Source organism: Trifolium pratense, linkage group LG7, assembly GCF_020283565.1.
Source record: "Trifolium pratense cultivar HEN17-A07 linkage group LG7, ARS_RC_1.1, whole genome shotgun sequence".
Taxonomy (NCBI): Eukaryota; Viridiplantae; Streptophyta; class Magnoliopsida; order Fabales; family Fabaceae; genus Trifolium; species Trifolium pratense.
In genome coordinates, this window is record NC_060065.1 from 47,231,635 (window position 1) to 47,253,124 (window position 21,490).

At 31.8% G+C, this 21,490-nt stretch overlaps 1 protein-coding gene across 1 annotated transcript; it reads right to left on the reverse strand.

Annotated features, from left to right (window-relative positions):
* Positions 1 to 10,199: 10,199 nt before the first annotated feature.
* On the reverse strand, positions 10,200 to 12,475 carry LOC123895488 (arogenate dehydratase 3-like). Its single transcript, XM_045945849.1, has one exon. It carries the CDS (start codon positions 11,601 to 11,603, stop codon positions 10,314 to 10,316), a length of 1,290 nt encoding a protein of 429 aa, XP_045801805.1. The 5' UTR covers positions 11,604 to 12,475; the 3' UTR covers positions 10,200 to 10,313.
* Between the last annotated feature and the right edge of the window lie 9,015 nt (positions 12,476 to 21,490).

The following is a 21,490-nucleotide window of genomic DNA, read 5'->3' on the forward strand; positions in this document are numbered from 1 at the left end:
AAAAAAAAATTTCCCAAATTTCTGTAATTTTTTTATCAAAGGAAACTGTGGTGTGGGCTCAAAGCTTCAATGGGCCATTTCAAAAATACTGAATTGATGTTAAGACACTGGTGCCTCTTTTTGGATAATTATATTAAGACACCCTAATCTCAAAAATACTGAATTGATGTTTATTCTCCTTTAATTTTATGAATATTTATGTCAACCAACACATTTTATGAATATTTTTGTCAACCAACACATTTTGTTATTACAGTGTATGTGTCGAAGTTCGAATCAGGAACATCTCATTTATCCACCTTAAATGTGGAATTTTTAACCATTAAACTACTTTATAAAAAAAATAGAAAAAGAAAATTGAAGCAGAAAAGAAAAAAACTTGAACCAACCATCGGGACATCTCAACGTTTTTCTAGGTAGAAATTAGTATTAGTGAAGGTACATAAATTAGACTTTGTGTATTTACTGCGTCATAATTTTTCTTTCAATCGTTCAACATATTTTATAATTATATAATATGAATCATCTAATTTAAAATCAATGATGACAATTATTTACAATGTCAAACACTACTATAGATAATCCAATTCAAAATTATTACATACTCTCTTCGTTTTAAAATATAAGTAAAATTTGGGCAACAAAAATAAATGTATTTGAACTAAATACATCAATTTTTTTATTTAGTCATTTTTACTTATATTTTGGGACGAAGGAGCGTGTCACATACAGTGGCATGTGACTAGGTTTCAAATAGTACTTTTCCATTTTCATTGAACTTATTCTTTGCAACAACCACCTTAAATTTGTGTTTTAGGTGGGACATAACACTATCATTTATCAATGCAAATAAAAAATTATTTTCACTCTCAACTATCTTGGATGTGACTTCACATATGTACAACAACAACCATTACTAGATTAATTCTTTCAAGTCACTATTAATTTTTTGGGATTATTCTTATATGGTCATGTGACCAAGTATAATTTTTTAGTGATATCCACAAAATTTAATTTTTCAAATTATTTTTTAATTATTTCATAAATAATAATAAAAAAATGAGTGTGTCTATATGGTAATGTGACTATGAAAGTCTTTCTCGTTCTCTCTATCAACACTATAAAAAATTGTAAAAAAAAAAAACCTAAAAAAGTATTAAAGTTTGTAAAAGTGATTTTTTTTTTGGGGTAAGGTTTGTTAAAGTGATTTGAGGATTAACTTTTCCTTTCTTATTCTTCCTTTTCTTTCCATTTGAACATAGGATTTGGAAAGTTTATGGAATCTATATATAACTTAAAGACAAAATATACAATGTGAAAGGCTAGAAATAATAGTGATTAGTCTACCACTTATTAAAGCCCAATGCAATTGTTTTTTTTGCCTTATTTTCTATATATGAAAATACAGGAGACTGAGTATTTTTTTTGGTCAACATGAGAGACAAACAATTGGAGAGACTAATATTTTTCTTGGAGAGATTAATATTTTTCAACGAATATGTATAAAGGTATAATATATTAATATTGACAATAATTTTTATATTAATCATGCAAACTTATAAATATTATTCGTATTAAAATAGTTGACACGTACACAAATAATCCGTAAGATGAGGATTGTCCCAATTTATAAAAAATATATATGCAGAATATCTCTTATTTAATCTATATATGACTCTTTAACACAACCCTAACATCCATCACTATTAGTCTTGATGTGTAGTTCTATAGCAAAAACTTGAAAGTAGGTGGTCCAACGAATCTTAAACAGATTCTTATATTATTTTTAAAAAAATTGGGTTAAGCCTAACTTAACCTTATAAAATTAGCGTTTAATTTGTAAGGTAAAAATTATCCTCACTTATAAACATATATTTAAGTTATCTTTTATCAAATGTGAAATTCTTTAACACTAAATTCTTAATGTAAAATATACTAATAATTGAAGAATATTTTTCTGATGATACACTCTGCTGCTCTCATATGATAGAATTCATGTATCCTCTCATATGTAACTACATGTATTACATTTTAGTCAGAAATTTAAGTTAATAAAATAGATAATTTAAAATTGTTACAAAAAATTACAGTAGATATCTAAAAGTAATGTAAATTTAACAATAAAGTGTTCAAAATTAGTGATTAATGATATTTAAATTAGTGATCAATTGTTGGGAGAATTATCATTCACTGTTTTTTCCACCATGCATTGATATGCTGCAAACCAACCAACAATAATTAAACAAACAAATCATTAGATTAGTGTCCCCATTCCATTATTATTACTGTTTGGTATTGCACTTATGTACATGGAAGATCCAGGCATTACATAATCTATCCAAGCAAAAGAGGTTGTCACATTGGATTAGGAACACGCACACAAGTTAAATTAGATTCATGTCTTTACTAAAAAATTTAAAGCATCGGATACACGAATTTTCTCACTTATATATATTCTTTAACACTTATTTTTATTCACTGTGTCAAAGTGGATACTATTAGAATCCCTAAGTTAACTACCTTTAGCTTTCGATAAGTCAAACTCAATATATCATTGTATAAATATTCATATTATAAATTGTATAATATTATTTGTATCTTCTATATTGAATTGGGCCTAATTATTCTCTAACTAAAAATAGATGATACTAATAATTTAAACAATGAATATTTTATATTTTTTCGTTTCTATAAAAATATCACATGTTTACATTTCAAAAACAACTGTTTTATTTTTAGTCTATGATGACAGCCAATTATATGTTGTTTTTAGTAGTAATTTAGAATAGTTTTAATAGCAATTGAAGTCCAAAAGCAAGCAAAAATCTGAAAAAGTGAAGTTATTTGGCCCAGAAGCAAGAAAAGTGAAAAAATGAGCAAAAAATGGCAAAAACGTAATAAAGTAGCTCAATCATCGTACATACGATGAGGTCTGACATGGCGCGATAAGAAAGCGGTTAATTTGAAGAAAATCTGCAGGAAATCTTTTCCATCGTACCACGATAGCTTGTCACTCACGATGAAGACTTGAAAAGCACGCAGAGAATATGAGGAAATTTTCCATCGCACCACGATATGATCCATCGTGGCCACGATGAGGCGAAAATACATGCCATCGTGGCCACGTTGGGTGCGATGGATGCGTAGAAAAAGCCCAAATCCAGCTGAAAAACTATAAATAGAGTCTTCCTCCTCCACTATTATTCATTCAGAAATATTGAGAACAATTCAATATTTACAAGAGAGTTATGAGAACTCTAAGGAGGAGGCAAGGAGGCTCAGGTGCTCCAAGGGCATAAGGGTAATCTTTATGCTTTCTTTTCCTTATTGTTTTGCTACGGTGTTTAGTAGCTAAATCCCATCAGGGTTAGGTCAAGTAGATGAACTCCCCTAGGAATGCTTGAGAACATGTAATCTGGTTATTTTTCAAGTCTATATACAAATTGCTATTCATTTATTATCTGTTAGTATTTGTATTTATCATTTTATACACTAGCATATATGAACGTACGCATATTCTGTTAGTAACTAAGGTCGAAGTGGATATCATGACACATCTAAGACTTCGGAAACAAATGGATACTATAACCTACTTACATGAGACCATTAAAGGAGAAGGGAGAAAAGTTGAAGAGTATTTAATCTACGAATCCGGTTTGTTATAGAGATGATATTTTTCTTTGTAAGAATGAAGTTGATAACAAAATAAAAAAATAAAATGTATGACTTTAAATGTAGGAAAAATATATTGTGTCTGTACTTATTCAAGTCTAATGTCGAATAGCTGAAAGTAAAAATAAAAAAAAAAAATTGAGTTTTTTAACCAAAAAAAAAAAGTAAATAGTTAATTTGAGTTTTTTCACCACAATAACATTAACTTTTCGAGGGTTTGAATATTTATATGTCTAGAGAGAGTTACAATTTTTCTTTGCACAATTATAGTTGAGAATTTTCCGTCAAAAAAAACTTATATTTGAGAATTTTCAATTTTGGTTAGTTGTCTTTTTGTTGGAAAAATTTTCTGAGACATTTTTCCAAAAGGAAAATTGCAAGAAATTAAAGAAAAACGTCTACCAACTCGATCAAAAAATTTGTGGAAGGGGGATTTTCCACTCCAAATCCAAACTTTTCCATTCAAAAATTAGAAATTGAATACTCCAACTATCTACTTAAGAAATTTTAAACTTATTATTAATTATTAATTGAATCAATTTATCATTAGTGTGTAGAGTGTGTTGTGTTGTGCAAATGTGAGGTGAGTTAAGTCCTACATTGTTTAGAAAAGTGGAGGTTGAACACTTTATAAGTAATATGACTTATGACCCTTAAACTAATGTCTTAAGGTTTTATGTTAAAGTGTGATGTTCAACTCACTTGTATAGTTGTTCTTAGTCCAATGTAGACATCCTCCGACTGTCCCCCGTGACCCGACTGTGGTATCAGAGTTGATGGTTTGATGAAGAGTCCAACTGACTCCTTGTTGAAAGTATTCTTAACAAAAGTTGGTCAGACGGCGAGTCTCGTTGAGTAGCGGCAACGACGTATGTGGCTAAAAAAGCTTCCGCCTGAGAAGGAACATAAAAAATTGAAAGAGTCACACTCGAGGGGGAGAATGTTGTGGCAAGTGTGATGTGAGTTAAGTCTTACACTACTTAGAAATATGAAGGTTGAACACTTTCTAAATAAAAAGATTCATAAACCTAATGTCTTAAGATTTTATGTTGAAATGCGATATCAAACACACTTATTATATAGTTATTCCGAGTGCAATATTAATCATCCCGTGGGTAAGCCCAGCACTTTGTTATTATTAAAGTAAATGGGAACTATGGGATCGTTGGTGGCTTGGCTAGTGCTGCTGGTTGAGTATTGACCACAACAAAAGCACACACCTACCACCACTATACACATCGATATTTTTGTTTTGATTTATTTTTAGGTGGATTTTTTTTTATTAAAAACCATAAATATTATAAAAAAAAATATACAAATAAACAGTCATAAACATGGAATGTCAGCAAATTAATTACACGTTGCACCTTTCACCATGTGTGCCTTCCCTACCAAACCCTCTTTCTTAACATAGTGCACTGTCAATCCTCACCTTCAAAATAACGAAAGAAAATATTACCCCAAAAAAGCAAAGAAAGAAAGAAAAAAAATTGATAACATTTTGTCAAAGCGGCAGACACCAACTAACACGCAACTATAAAATTTCAAGTACAGGCAAAATTATACCACGATGTTTTATCTTATTTATTTGTAACACTTTGATACTTTATCTTTCATTTGTAACATATCACTCTATGCTTCCTCTAGTGTTATATCTTTTACGGACAATGTAGGGCTTCTATTTAGTACATATACAGCCCATTTAACACTTTTTGGCCAAAATTTCTTTGGTACTTTCTTATCACTTAGCATACACTCAACCATATTCATGATTGTTCTGTTGTTCCTCTCAAAGAAATCATTTTGCTGAGGTGTGTAGGCTGTGGTAAGTTGTCTCTTAATGCCTTGTTCTATGCAGAATTTATTGAATGCTTCAGACATAAATTATCCACCTCTGTCAGTTCTTAAGCTAAGAATTTGACAACCAGATTCCTTCTCTGCTACTGCTTTGAATTTTTTGAAACTTTCGAAAGCACTTGCCTTATCCTGCAAGATATGAACCTAGATTTTTCTTGTAAAGTTGTCTGTGAATGTTATGAAGTACTTATTGCCACCATTTGTAGTTTTCAGATACATATGGACAAACACAGTTGCATTGAGCACATACATTCTATTAGCAGACATTTGAGTTGACATAATTAAGCCTCTTTCTTCATGAAAAACTTTGCAAGTATCATTTTTAAAGACAATGGTTAAGTTTTTTTTTGTTGCAATTGTCTTATACTTAGTAAATTCTTTTTAAGCCCGGGTAGATAATACACTTCACTGATGACTTAAGTGATTCCCCCAATGTATAGTTTCAATTTTCCTTTTCCCATAACATTCATTCTTGAATCATCCCCTAATCTTACGGATTCTATAAAAGCATCATCAAAATCAAACAATCATTCCTTATTTTCTATCATGTGGTTGCTACAACCTGAGTAAAGATACTATACCTCAGTTTTTGCTTGAATTGTTGAATCTTGCTTAGTTATTAGAAGAATCTCTTCATGCTCGTTGAATTCAGCAAAATTGGCATCATACTCCCCTCCAACTGGGACACTCACTCTGATAGTGACCCAATTTGTGACACTTGTAGCACTCAACATTCTCTTTGTTGCTACTTTGCCTACCTCTGCCACGACCTCGTGTGCCACCACGGCCACAGCCTCGTCCACGCCCACCACCAGTTACCTTAAATACTTGTTCATCATCTTTGTCACTTTGAAACTTCATTCTCTGTTCTTGGACAATTAAATTGCTTTGCAATTCATCAATTGAAAGCGTTGTCACATCATTGGATTGCTCAATTGAACAAACGACATAGTTGAATCTTGGTGTTAACGAACGCAAGATCTTTTCAACCACATTTGTTGATTCCATTCTATGACCTTGAGCCGTCATCTTGTTGACAATGGAAAAGGTTCTTGCAAAGTAATCATTGATTGATTCATTATCTTTCATCACAAGAATCTCAAATCCACGACCTAAAGCTTGTAATTGAACACACTTTACCTTTGTTGAACCTTGATACTTTGTACGCATTGCTTCCCAAATATCTCTTGCAGTGTCTTTGTTAAGAATGGTCTCCATGATTGTGCGATCAATGGATTGGAACAGAAAGTTCTTGGCTTTGGGATCACGAAGCTTACTTTCTTCTGCAATGCGTTGTTGTTCTGCAGTTGCCATAGGTGGTGCGATTGTAACTCCATTCTCAACAACACTCCAGAATTCTTTTGATCGGAGAAGATTCTCCATCAACATCGCCCAATGATCGTAATAGCCATCAAATTTTTGAACACTAGGCTTCATGTAATTGCTTGATTCAGCCATGGATGAAAGAAAGAATCAGATTTAGGAATGAAAGAAGATGATAGAAGAAACTGTGTAACAGTTTTTGTAACTAACTTTCTTGAAACTGCATTTCAATGATCAATAGGTCCTTGGATTAAAGGCCCACTGATACCACTTGTAAGGAGTAATTGTGTTAGCTTGCATTGATAGTATGGGAAGACCCCATATTATATAGTGTTACAAGGATAAGGCATACCAAACTTTTTCTTAAGGCACAAGCAACAAGCTAGCAGGCCAGGCCCAATCACTCGAAGCCCATAGGTGCGCCCTGAGCTAATATACTCCTAACAGTGTTTGCATAATACACTCCTTCCATTGACGTCGACTCCAGTTCGGATTTTGACATTCACATCTATTTATGAAGCATTTCTTTCATCGATTTACTATCACTGTGAGTTCTCCTCAAACTCCAGGTTATGTTTGGATATTCAGAACATCATCATTACATAAGAACACAAATAAGATTTATTTTTAAAAAATATGACACATATATGAGTGCGGGACCATATAGGTTTTCAAGAATAACTGCTTTTCAAAAATGGTAACTCATATGGAACACTTCAACAAATTTTCTTAACTTATTTTGTTGGGGTCTACAATAAAAAACCAGGTGTTTAATTAAACAGCTCCCAACGTCAAAAATGGTAGGCTTTTTTAATTAAAAAATAGTTTCCAAAGCGTGGTTTATAAAAAATTCAAAGGGTTGGTGCAAAGGTAAAAAACAAACAATGACCAACCCAAGAAAGACAAGTCTTTGTGAATTTTAAATATTGACTAAGTGTTTACCTTAGCAATCAATATTGAATTGTTTTCACATTGGGTTGGTGAACATTAAGCATTTGTTTTCTTATGATTTTATTTTTGAAGTATATAAATCGTGCATCATTCAAGCTCCACAATAATACAAACCAACCACACGGGTCATAAACATTATTTTTGGGAGGTAATAATAATACTCATATACTTAGCATTCATGTCAGCAAGTTGTGGTGCATATGACCCACTATTCCACCTATATTTAAGATGGACACTTTTTGTGTGTGTAAATTATGGACCAAAATCTTGAGCACTAGATAGTAGGGTATGCAATACTAATAATTATGAATAGTACATTCATCTCATATTAAACGTGGTCCTTTAGAATATTTATTTATGTTATTTATCATGGTCCTATGTACAATCGTTAATTTGGACTTGTAGCAGCATTAAAATTTTTAGAAAAAATTTGTTATCGATTTAGAGCTCACCAGACTCAAAAAATTAAACTTGATAATTGCATGCAGAATAGGGGTGGCAAAGCGGGTAGCCCACCCCGTTCTGACCCAACCTACCTAAGCCTGTTCAAAATAAGGCAGAACTGGGCGGACCAACTTAAACATTTGAGCTAAAAAATCAAGTCCACCAGTTTATAGCTTTATGCATCTTTTAAAAAAAGTAATATAAAAGAGTTACATAATACTCAACAATAATTAATTTGCAATTTCGTACATTTTCAAGCACCACGTAGTACAACTCCAAACTTATTATATTTTTGAAAACGACTCTTAAAGGAAAAATAATGTAAGGAAGCTTTAAAAATATAAGGTCCATTCACTTTCCTCCATTCTTCAAATTTTTTAAAATGCAATTTTAACAATAGATCTAGTACTTTCATAAATATGAAATATATTAAAATATTATTTACATTAATTTTGAAGAAAATACAATATCATTATTCTCTGTTTCATAATTGTTGTTGGAGTAGCCTTCTATCTATAGTATCGTATGACATCACTGGCATGATATATAAAAATTGAAAATAAAATTTGAAGTGTGCTTATAAATCAATCATAACATAAGCAAATAATTGAATTCCGATTATTAATAAACTCTATCTAAAATATATCGTTCTGAAGAATTTAAATTTAATTTTCATTAGAACAATTTTCGATAAAAATGTAATTTGACCTCTGAATAAATGAAACATATTATTCCGAAAATCAGAAGATTAAACCCAAAAAAATAAAATTAACCAAAGTATGTAACGTTTTGTTTTTGTAGTGAAAAAAAAAATACTATAGGCTTTGGTTAATTTTATTTCTTTTTCCCCTTGAATTGGCCTTTTCCCTTTATACAAATTTTTCAGTAAATAATAACAACAAAAAATTGGAAAGATATGAAAGAGCCACATCCACAACATCACAAAGAAAATGACAACAGCAATAAAGTAAAATGAAATGTGACAATCATACTAATATATATAGAAAGTTTCTCACCACTCTTTTAACACATGACTGAGTATAGAAACACCAAATAATTAGTAAGATGCCAACTCATTATTTCTCAAGAAAAAAAAAATTCATTTAATTCTTTCTCTATCTACACATAAATTTCATGATTAAGCCATCAAGACACGAATTAAGTACATGACAATTAATTAAGTACCAGTATTACTTGTACCAAAAAAAAGTAAAGTACCAGTATTACCTCAAAGAAGAAAAGTACCAGCATTACCAACAACAAATACAAAGATAGCTAACAAAAGACAACTAACTTTCCATTTGTGTATCATGTACTCTTGGTATGTATCTCACTGTCAAGCCCTTCAATGTACAATTTAGATGGTCATCAATAATAAATTGATACAAATAATAAGCGTTTTATTTCTTAAATAAATGGTTAGAGATTTAATTCTTGACTGTCAGTGCTGTTAGCGATAAAACCTTCGGACATAATGACATATGACCACAAATTCTAGTTTAATTGGCAGAAATGTCAAAATTGCTAGTGACGGACATCATGACCGGGGTTCAAACCGCTGTCACTTCACTTTGTGTGTGCGGATTTTCAATAACTTTGTCATTTCGTCTATCAACAAAAAAAATAAAATTTCATACATATACATATAATAGGGTAACCCAAAAATTTGTACATGGTCTATCACAACTCACAATGTATAGATTATTAACTAAGCACTTGTTTGTTTCAAGTTTATCAAAACAAAATTACCATGAATTTTAGAAAATAAAAAGTACACAAATGTGAAAAAAATTGACATACTTTTAAACTTGCAAATCTAAACATACTATAAACAACTTCATCTACTTCAAGCACAACATTGTAAATGTACGAGTAAATTTCAGTGATGTTTGTCATTTTGTTCATGGACAATAAAAAGACGGTCAAAATATATGATACAAATGTAAAAATCATTAAAATAAATAATGAGCTTTTGTCTTTTATTCACAAAAAGGTTCATACACGTTTACAAATATCTTAACATTTTTTGTTGGAATAATAAAAAAGAAAAATAAATAAATAAATAATTAATCATCTCTAGAGGGAGTCCATGGTGTCATATCCATAGGGTAACTACCCAAAACTCTTAAAAAAGACGTGAACTCCTGAACTTCAGCCAACGCATTTTGTGCTCTAACTTCAGCCATAGAAGCTTCAAAATCAACATAAAACAAATACTCAAAATGTTTCGCAGTTCCAACATTAGCATCATCAACAAGTCTAATCGGACGGTTACGATGAGGCCTTGATTCAATCTTAGTTAAACTAATATTCCTAAACGCAAAAGCTGAAAGCACTTTAAAAAGCACTGAAGTTCCTTTATCATGAGCGAAAACAATACTTGTTTTAAATGGACGATCAGTTCTCGGAATTATTGGTTCTCTTGCTAACATAACGAATCTGGTTACGTTACTCGGATCATCTTGTATTCCATCTGCTAATATATTTAAACCGTATAGCTCGGCCGCACGTGAGCTGGCGATGGCAGCTGTGTCGCGGAGATTATTAGTTGCAATAAACTCTGCGGCACCTGCTGTGTCATCGACAGCTTCACGTGCAACGTTAAGACCAAGTTTCGTTAAAGTGTGTTCGCATTGAGATAAAGCTTGTGGATGTGAGATTACTCGTGTTAGATATTCTTTTCTAATTCCTGGAAGAGCGAGGAGACAGTGATGTACCGGAAGTTGAACTTCGCCGACGATGTGAAGACGGTGACGGAGGAGAAGATCGTAGTTCCGATGAATTGAACCTCCGAGTGAATTTTCAACCGGTAGAACGGCACGATCGGCGATCCAAAGCTCAACCGCTTGAAACGCTACTTCGAATTGGTCACATGGAATTGCTTCGCAATTCGGATAAGCTTTTCCGGCGGCGGCTTCGGAGTAAGCTCCGGGAACGCCTTGGTACGCGACGCGAAGAGATGAGCCGTGCATCGGAGCTGGAGCTAAGTCGGAGATTGTTAACGGCTTTGATAGAAGCGGCTTGGAAACGGCTTCAATTTCTCCACCGCCGATGTTTCCGATTGGAACAAGTTGTAGATCGGTGATGTTAGTTTTATGACCGTTGATGGCGGCGATGTTATCGGCGCCGGCGGCGGTGGAAGGTTTTTCTTGTGAATCGACTTTGCTAGATAAGATAGCGCATGAGCTTTGCCAATCGGCTCGGCTTGAACCGAAACCGTAGCTTCCTTGGTTTAAACCGTAAGCGCATTTGATAGAAACACGGGTCGGACCGAACCGGTTTGGGGTTAAACGTGGCCGTGTTATGTGGTTGAAATTGAGAGTGTTGGAAGACGGAGGTGGAGATAGAGTGTGCATATTTGTGAGGGGGGGTGTTAAAAGCAAATAATTGAATTGAATGTTTAAAGCTTGGTTGTTCTCTTTTGGAGAAGGGAACGTCAAGCTGAGAAAGAAATGAAGGGTGGTTAAGGGGTATAAATATTATTGAAAGAGTGTACCAAGTCTTGAAGGGATGGTATTTGTGGTCGTTCGGTCAAATCTCACACCACACCTACCCTAATAATATTATATGTCTACATACACATTTTTATATTTTATAGTAGTATAATAAATAAAAAGTGAATGTACCAAAAATAAATATAAGAAATGTTTTGATTGATTTTCCTTCTACCTTTCCTTCACTTTCATAGTCAATATTAACACAATTTGAAGGTACATGTATAATGGTCTATTAGGCTTTGCCTAATGTGCAATAGTAAGGTATGTTTTGCACCATGCACTATTTATATGAACTATTTGTTGTTCTCTTATTTGAGCTTCCGACCACTTACATGGTTGATGATGCATCTCTGCCACCCACCTGGCCACAACCCATAGCAACCTCATCCCCCCACATATTGAACAATCATCGCCATCGACCAACCTCTGTTATCAACTAAGGTCATTCTCCATTCATCAGACTTCACTCTCATCTCTCTCTGTTGTGAAGGTTTGTTGTGTTCAAGGACGGATCCAGAAATTGATGAGACAGGGGGCCGAAAAATGTAATATTAAATGTTAAATAAGTAAAGTCTGAATTCAGTAGCAAGATGATTAAGTAAAGTCTGACAAAAAAAATTTCCTTCAAAAAATTGATAGTATAATTTTAAAAGTAGTGTATTCCATTTTTATTTCCTTAATCATTACTACTGACCTTAAATATGACTAAGAAATGAGAGAGTATAATCCTTTTATTCAATATGACTACAGATATATTATTAGTATTGTAAGACAATGAACAAGAGGGAGGGAGGGGCCCAAGCCCCTGCTTGCCCCTGCCTAAGTCCGTCCCTGGTTTGTGTTGATCGTTGAGGAAGATGATAAAACAGTTGTGTTGATCGTTGAGGAAGATGATGTGTTCCATCACCTTGGTGCCCCCACTTGGGTCACAAGTTGGCGCTACCCAACTCGGCGTTGAGGAAGATGATAAAACAAAGTCTAATGTCGAGATTCAATGAAAATAAAGAAATAAATTAATGGAAATTATGCTTTTGTCCCTTGCTTTTTAATCAAAACTATGGAAGCACTCTGGTGTTAAGCGTGTGTAAAAAAAATTGTGTTCCCATAATATTTTTTGAGAAATGATAAGTAAAGATTAAATACTAAACACGTATACTACAACTATTTCTGTTTATTAATAAATAAAAAAACTTTACTTTTTCTCTTTTCCTCATTGGCTCAATCTTTTTCTGAATTTTTCTCTTTTTTTTGTCTTGAATTTCTCACACTAGTGAAAATTGTATTTTATAAGTTATTTTATCATAAACTACCTTGACAAACTTATAATACTCCCTATTGGTGAATTAAAATAAAGGTATAATAAGAAAATAAGGTGCAAAAATACACTTTCTTAATATTATTTTTTTTCTAAAATGTCAAGTAATTTGAAACGGATGGAGTAATACATAAAAATTGCATAAGTTGTTTGCATAAACTCAAAAATAAGCTAATTCAAACGAGGTCTAAGTTGATGTGCAATTTTAAGCACATTGTCATTCTAGCCAGATTTTTTAGCATGTCCTAAACCAATTTTAGCACACTGTGAACAAGTTTTTACACTATAGGCTTATGAATTTTAAATTTTAGCACTCTTATATATATTTTTTTAAAATTTTGTTTTCTATTTGAAAAAAAAAATTGGATTTTTTAAAAGTAAAAAATGTTAAAAAATTGTTTTTTTTCAAAAAAAAAAAAAAAAAAAAACTATTTTAGGGATTTTATTTTTTTGGTTTCAGTTCTTCATTAAATTATTTTTTTGGTTTTGGTCCTTCATTTGCCACGTCAGCATGCCACATGTCATGCCGTTAGCCACATCAGCATTTTTGAGAGGGGAGGGACGAAAATCAAAAGGAATTGGGCATGCAAGGACTGTTTTAAAAAAAAACATATAGAGACTAAAACTAAAAAACGAGAACATACAGGGACCAATGTGATATTTAAGAAAAAAAAATGAGAGCATTTACAAATATAATATCTTAAGATTTATGTAATGTAATTGTTCAGAAGTCGAAACCGATAATCAGACTATCTCATAACCCAACAATATACACATTAATTATATTAAAATTTTAATTTTGACAAAACATTTTTTTTAAAATGTATATTTGGGAATGCATATACAATTGGTTGTTATAAAAAGGAGTGAGAGAGTATAAGAAAATGTGTTAGATTAGAATAGTAGATATTTCATTTAGAGAAAATGTGTAGATTAATTGAAAAAGAAGTTAAATTGAAATTGGCATGTAATGAATTTTGACCATGAATTTGTGAAGCAATATATTATAGCTTTGCAGTGACATCATGGTCGGTCTCTACAATGCACTGAGTGACTGCTTGAGTGAACCTTTTTTTTCGATTGTAGGGAATGCTGATCCAAACTATATAGCTCCATTTGTATGCGATTGATTCATTTAATAATTTTAGCATAATTTATCAAAAAAAAAATAGCATAATTAAAAAATCGAACTAGTTGAGTACTATTACTAGTAATATTTTATGGATATGAAACTTTTATTATCTAATATGAATATTTTAAACAAATTAATATTTGTGCATGCCAAATAAATATAATATTGTTAGATAATAATATTATTAGGGCTTTAAGTATTGGGCTTTATATGTTAGTAGTTTAGTAGTCCATTAGGAATTATTATAAATTATTTTGTAATCCTTATTTTGTTAAGTAATGCTATTATAATATTATTGAAACCCTAGCCGTCACTTTGTGTTTCTCTGAACTTTAACATGGTATCGAGAGCTTGTTTCGATCCTCCTTAGATTGTAGGTTGTTATTCCGCTGCCGAGTTCTCAAAAGTTTGGGAATGAAATTGTTTTTTCGGTTTGTGTATTTTGAATTTTTTTTTTTTGTGTGCAAGTCTTAGAGCTTCTCTTTGATTTGGTCGGTACTGCCTGGGAGTTTTGTTGAAAGGTTGCAATTTTGTTTCGGTTAGTATGTTCCTCTTTGTGTCCTTATTTGATTCCTTTGCACTTGCACCGATTGAAATCGGTGGTTGTAAGATTTGTTTGTTTTTTTGTTGCTTTGGTATCTATTCCAAGTATTTGCTGTACGTTTGTCCCAATTTGTGTTAGTTCCACCGTATCCTATACTGTTGATTATGGAATTTGCATTTGGTAGTAGTCTTTGTGTTAGTAATGAATATGAATCTGTCTGTTTGGTGAGCGAAAGCTCGTAATTTGTCTGGTGAGCGAAAGCTCGCAATCTGTCTGGTGAGCGAAAGCTCACAATCTGAATCCGGTGAGGGAATACTCACAATTTGAATCCGGTGAGGGAATACTCACATTGAATCCGGTGAGGGAATACTCACATTGAATCCGGTGAGGGAATACTCACATTGAATCCGGTGAGGGAATATTCACAATTTGAAATTTGAATCCGGTGAGGGAATACTCACATTGAATCCGGTGAGGGAATACTCACATGGAATCCGGTGAGGGAATACTCACATTGAATCCGGTGAGGGAATACTCACAATTCGAAGTCTGAAATCTGAAGAAGTTGAATTTGAAGCTATTAGTTAATTTAGTTTATTTTCGGGTTGATTTGTAACAAGTTCAAAGCTTAGTACGCTTTAGCTTGAGGGGTAGTATTAGAAATAAAATATTTAGTTAGAGTAGTTTGATTTTTTGTTTTTTGTTTGACAAACTCTCGATGATTATCTGTTAATGCATCGTGAGTTTGAGGGGAAGTGTTAGATAATAATATTATTAGGGCTTTAAGTATTGGGCTTTATATGTTAGTAGTTTAGTAGTCCATTAGGAATTATTATAAATTATTTTGTAATCCTTATTTTGTTAAGTAATGCTATTATAATATTATTGAAACCCTAGCCGTCACTTTGTGTTTCTCTGAACTTTAACATGGTATATTCCATTTTCGAGAATCGCAAATAAATATAATATAACTCAGTTGGTAGAGATATTATATGTAATATCCAGAAAAAATAAATCGAGAAAAAATAAAAATTATACAAATATTGATTGCAATCTGATAATTGAGCTTAAGTGATAAATTAGTTTATTTTAAAGATAACTTATTTGAGAGAACTAATTCTTACGTAGAATAATTCTTAAAAGAATTCTACTAATCTTTTAATCAAAATCCGAATTATAAGACCTCAGAAAATATATATGATGGTTAACATAAAATAATAAAGATGTATTGATTAATGAAAATGCTAAAATTAAATAAGAACTTCCTGAAAAATATATATATTAAAAGAAATCATTGTATAAAATATCAAGGTTAGATCTTGTTTGACTTTTCAAACAATTTGGATGATCGGTCCTACTTTTAATCAAATCAAAGGAGCACTTACATGTAAATACAAATACAAAACCAAGTTACAAGTCAACATATTTTGATTCTATTTATTTTTTTCTGAAGGTTTTGCAGGACAACAGCACCTTCGTTAGAAGGGGACACAATTGAAGTTTGAATGCCGTTCAAAAAAAAAATTGAAGTTTGAATATTTATTATTTATAAACTGATCCGATAAATGATGTAAAATATGAAACTTTTGAGAGGAGCATTATCGAATTACTACTAATTATGTAACCAAAAAAATTACTATAGTAATTCATGTGGATTTATATTCTGAGATTTTACTTTTGAAATTAAACTATATTGATAATAAGCAATTGAAACTATGCCAACTAGGTAAAAAGTTGATTTTCTTTTCACAAGACTCCTTTTATGTTGTTATTGTAATAATTGTTTTCTTCATAAAAAAATTGAATTGTCTTATAAAAAAATCTCTAATTGTTTTATGTATGTAAAAAATATTTTTTTATGAAATTACATCCCCCGTCTTATTTATATTTTTTTTTGTCTAGAAATAATCATCATTTTAGAATTATAAAATTGATTAGTATTTTTTTTACTATATATACCTAAGTCCAGTCATTTAATTATTTTTTTCTCATTCCAGCACCGCTCTGTCAAGGCGGAAGCTGCAGGTTCGAGCTCCATCAGTCTCGACATCAGAGATATCCATTACACAGTAGTTTTGGAGTAGGAATCGTCTTTCACTACCATGAGATGGATGAATTGCCCTAGCTCTGCTGCACACTTGTTCTCTCTAGAAAGAGAATGTTCTCAAATCCCCACCACCGGCCTTCTCCTTTCTAGGTCTGGATTTATCGCGTTGTTTCGGTCGTTGTGGTCGACGGGGACCTCTATCCCCGAAACCGGTATTGAGAGTGCTTCCAACCCACTTGAGGATTAGGGAGTCTTTCTACTGCAACTGATGTTTTAAAAGCTCCAAACATAAAAGACAGAAAACCTGTGTCAAATATATAACAGATTTGGGAGCTCTAGCCAAAACGCCTTTGCCTGGTATTGGCTAGAAAATAGGGATTAGTCCCCACATAACTACTACTCTCTGTTAACTACAATTAATAAGGTGCTTTAATAAATGATAATACTAATGTTATCTTCTATTTTGACAATATATACTAATTTTATCTTCTTTTTATTTATCAATATATACTAATTTTATCTTTAAAATCAACAAAACTAATCATTTTCTTGTAACCAATAAAATTATAAAAAACTAATCATTTTCTCAAAGATCATACACAACTCAAATAAGACACTTTTTATGAGATAGAGACAATTGTAATATACTATCCGCCGCCGGCATAGGAAATGCATCATGGATTCATGGCAGCCTACGACCACCGGTACAAAGTTATATATTTACAATTCACAAAATTTGGCAACCATGTAACATTTGGGAACATGAAAAAGAAATGTAACATGGGCATCATCAACAATTATAAGAATATAAGCCGAAACATGTGATAAACAATTTTTGATAAATCTTAATAAATGTAACATGGGCATCATCAACAATTATTATTTATAATTGGTGCTTGAAGTGCCAATTTATGTTTTTTTTTTTCAATTTATAATTAAACTTAAGTGGATTTAGTTAGATATTTTTCATATGATTCTTTAACGTAACCGTCGTGATTTTTAAAATTCATAATATTCTTAAAGTATCCTTAAGGTGGATAAGTAAGGTGTCCGAAGTTCGAACTTCAACCCCTGCATATAAAATGTGATGTTCATATCAACCGAGTTAAACTCACGGGGACCAACACTATTATCTTATTTTAGACACTATTCTAGATTTCATATAAGTGAATGGTCGAATGAGCTGCTCCTTTTGACACATTCATGAAAAAAATTGGTGTTCACATCTCCTTGTAATCACTTAAATCCTTGACAGCTAGAAAGTAGTAATACTCACTTTACTTCTTATTTTCGCAGTGGCTAAATATAATTACTTGTTAGAAATAATATAAAATAATTGACGTGGCTCTATCCTAACAGCGTGGTTTGATGGGGAGGAGTTTGTTGTGTTGCTAGTGATAGTGGTTGGGTGACTGTTATGTTGGGAGAGGAGATCGGTGGAGTGTGGCATACACCTATGAGGTAAGAAGTGGGTTTATGCCGTCATCTAAGAAATTATAGCTAGTCAAATAACCGATTATCCCAAAAGTTAAGTTGTTAGGATAGAGTCACATCAATGATTTTATATTATTTCTAACATGTCCCCTCACACAACAGTTCATTTGGGCTTGAAGCGTGGATAATGCATATGCCCACCTATCATATGCTTAAATTCCACTTTTTTATTAAAAAGTAAAGAAAGCGGGGATCGAACTCTAGACCACTTAGTCATAGAGACTCTGATACCATGTCAAATAACCGATTATACCAAAACTTAAGTTATTAAGATAGAATCACATCAATGATTTTATATTATTTCTAACATTACTCTTTACTCTTTTGACAAAAATTGTGTCCTTAAACTTAAATATAAGCTCCTTCAAAATTACTACATACGTATATTCATTGCTTATTTTCCAAACAAAATTCTAATTAATATCACTTAGATTATTAAGCTAGTACCATAATTTAAATATATCAAACTATAAAGAAAATATTAACATGCACCCTTAAGTAAAGAAGTTAAATGTAAAAATACTTTTTTTAGAACTTGTGTATTCAATTTCTTAAAAAAAAATACTATTATTTAATGTAAAATTTCTATGTTTACATATTTTAACATGTGCTTTATACATAATTAAATATGATTTTGCTTACTTAACAATCATAATCACTTGGCACAAAACAGTGGCAGAGTGTGATCAATAATATATTAGTGCGATAATTACAATATTATTTTCGGTCTCTCCGTTTTTTTTTAAGTGCCATTATTTTAGCATGAAGTTCTCTAACCAAGATAGTGAATTGTTGTGTTTTTTTTTTTTTTTTCCAATTCTACCTTCATCATTTAATCCATCATTTGATTTCTCTTTCCAAATAAATTTAGCATATACATTCTTCCTCTCATCATTATATTTTATGAAAAATGTGAAGTAAAGTTATTGAGAAAGTAAGGGTATAATTGACAAATTGTACTTTAAACTATCAAAACGACACTTAAAAATTAAAGGAACGGAGGGAGTACCAATTAAGGACCTAGTAACTATTGTGGTTTGGCGTTTTGTTGAGAGTTGGGATATACTCTCCATTTTCAATTATTTTCATTTCTTTTATTATTAAAGTTTTTAAATATTTTAAAATGTATAAAAGTGATTTGATCTTATTTAATGTCACATTTTTGCATTTACATTTTTGAAACTATATAGTAATAAAAAAATTGGAAATAATTAAAAATGAGGATGATACTAAGTCGTTTTGCTAACACCTAACATGAGCTTATACAAATAAAATTTTGATAGCCTAGTTGTGCTCATCAATATACACAGTGGAGTGTAATGCAAGTAGTTGGTGTGTAGTGTATGCAAGTATTATAAACTAAAAAATAAATTTTAAGTATAATAAACTAAAGATGAAGTTTTCACTTTTGGGAAGTCAATTGAAGAGATGAATCCTGTTTAAAGAATCTAATTTTTTTTATCTTTTGAATTAATTTATCGTCGAGGTATTTTTGTCAGGGATGTTCTTTGTGATATTTTTAAGTGCACAAGTGAATCTCTGAAAAAAGATGCCCATGTGAATTTTTTGACTGACCCAGCAGATGTTCTAGTGTACAGTTTGACAAGTGAAAAGCATATTTGTGTGGATTTGACTGAAGTTTCCCACTTATGAGATTGATGTCAGAAGATTTTATTGTGGGACAAACGACCTTTAAATTTGCTTCAAACAAAGTGAGTTCAAATCTTGCCTAGAATATAGTATTCAAAAGAATTAAGTTTGATTCATAAAAAAACAAAGTTTTTATCGGACTTTAACTCGCAAAATAGTGCTATCAAATTAACCAGGTTAATTAAAAAAAATTATGGTAGAATTTGCTTCTCTAAAATACTACTGGTGACAAAGATTGTTGAGATAAGCACACGTGGTCACATGCATGCCATTGGTTAATTCTACAAAGTCTGTCAGTACACGCCTACACCGATGTCGTCATAGGGCGATTGTCAAGCACGTTTTTCATGCAATAAAACTCTTATCTTTCAGCTTTTCCAAAATCACCACTTGGACAGTAACAAATCCTCAACCAATGATTTGACAGGGAAGGTTTTCCTTTTTGAGGTAAAAACAGAAGCTTTTTTTTCCTTAAATTTTTTTGGAAAATAAGTGCCCCGGACACTCTTTAAGAAAACAAATATAGTAATATTATATCGAAACTTGTTCAGTCAACTCCTCGAAAGTTTAAAAAGTTTTATTTCCAACTTAAATATTTTTTTTTGTTTCCTTAACCAGTGCCCTAAGGCACCTGTTAGCATGACCCAATTTTTTTTTTAAGTTGCTTAAACAAAGTGTGTAAGAAACGTCTAAAAGAATCTAGAATAAAAAAGTTGATTTTTCAATTTTCTGAAAATGATTGAAAATCTTGAAATAAATTGAGTAGTCATTTTTGTATTATCTTGCACAACCATTTATTTATTATATGAGAGAATAGTAACTTAGTATAGATATGTTTGGTTTAAGAGAAAGAAATAGAGAAGAGAAAAATACGAAAATCAATAAATGAAATTAAAAATTGAATTCCTATATTTGATTCCTTTTATTGCCTCTCTTTTTTGCGTTAAGAAAAATCTTGAATAGGCAAAGAAAAGAGCAAATACAAAATTTACAGAATTCATAAAAAGAATGGGATAACCCTCGAACACCAAAGTAATAATAACTAGGTCATTCTATAGCCAGTAAAAAGTGCAGAGGAGTGTGTTATAAGAAGGTACACCACAGCCCCTTAGCATTTAGCACCAGCACACTCCCCGACAACATGCGCGATAGACTGCACAAGTGCAGCCCTCCCAAACAAACTCCATTGCCTAGCTTGATTGTAATCAATTCTAATCAAACCATACTCTCATTCATCCACAATCACGATCCCTTTATGGATGAAACCTGGATCAGGATTAGTCTCTATAGGGATAACAGTTTTAATTGATAACATCTATAGCATATGTAGGTTAAAAGGTGAGCTAACAATTAGAAGCTCTACATTAGAGGCAACACATCATTTTAGGGGTGAAACTAAAATCAAATTTGACAGAGGATGACATTTTACACTATGAATCAAACACGCTTCGTGTGTGTAATTTCTGCGACAGAGCTTTTGACATATCAAACAAAGACTAGTTTTCAAGCATTCATGCAATGCATCAGCTACGCACGAAAGATAATAGGTTGATCGGAATAAATA

Bases quoted from the DNA above. Each gene is read 5' to 3' on its own strand.
- LOC123895488 (XM_045945849.1), bottom strand. From the start codon at position 11,603: ATGCACACTCTATCTCCACCTCCGTCTTCCAACACTCTCAATTTCAAC.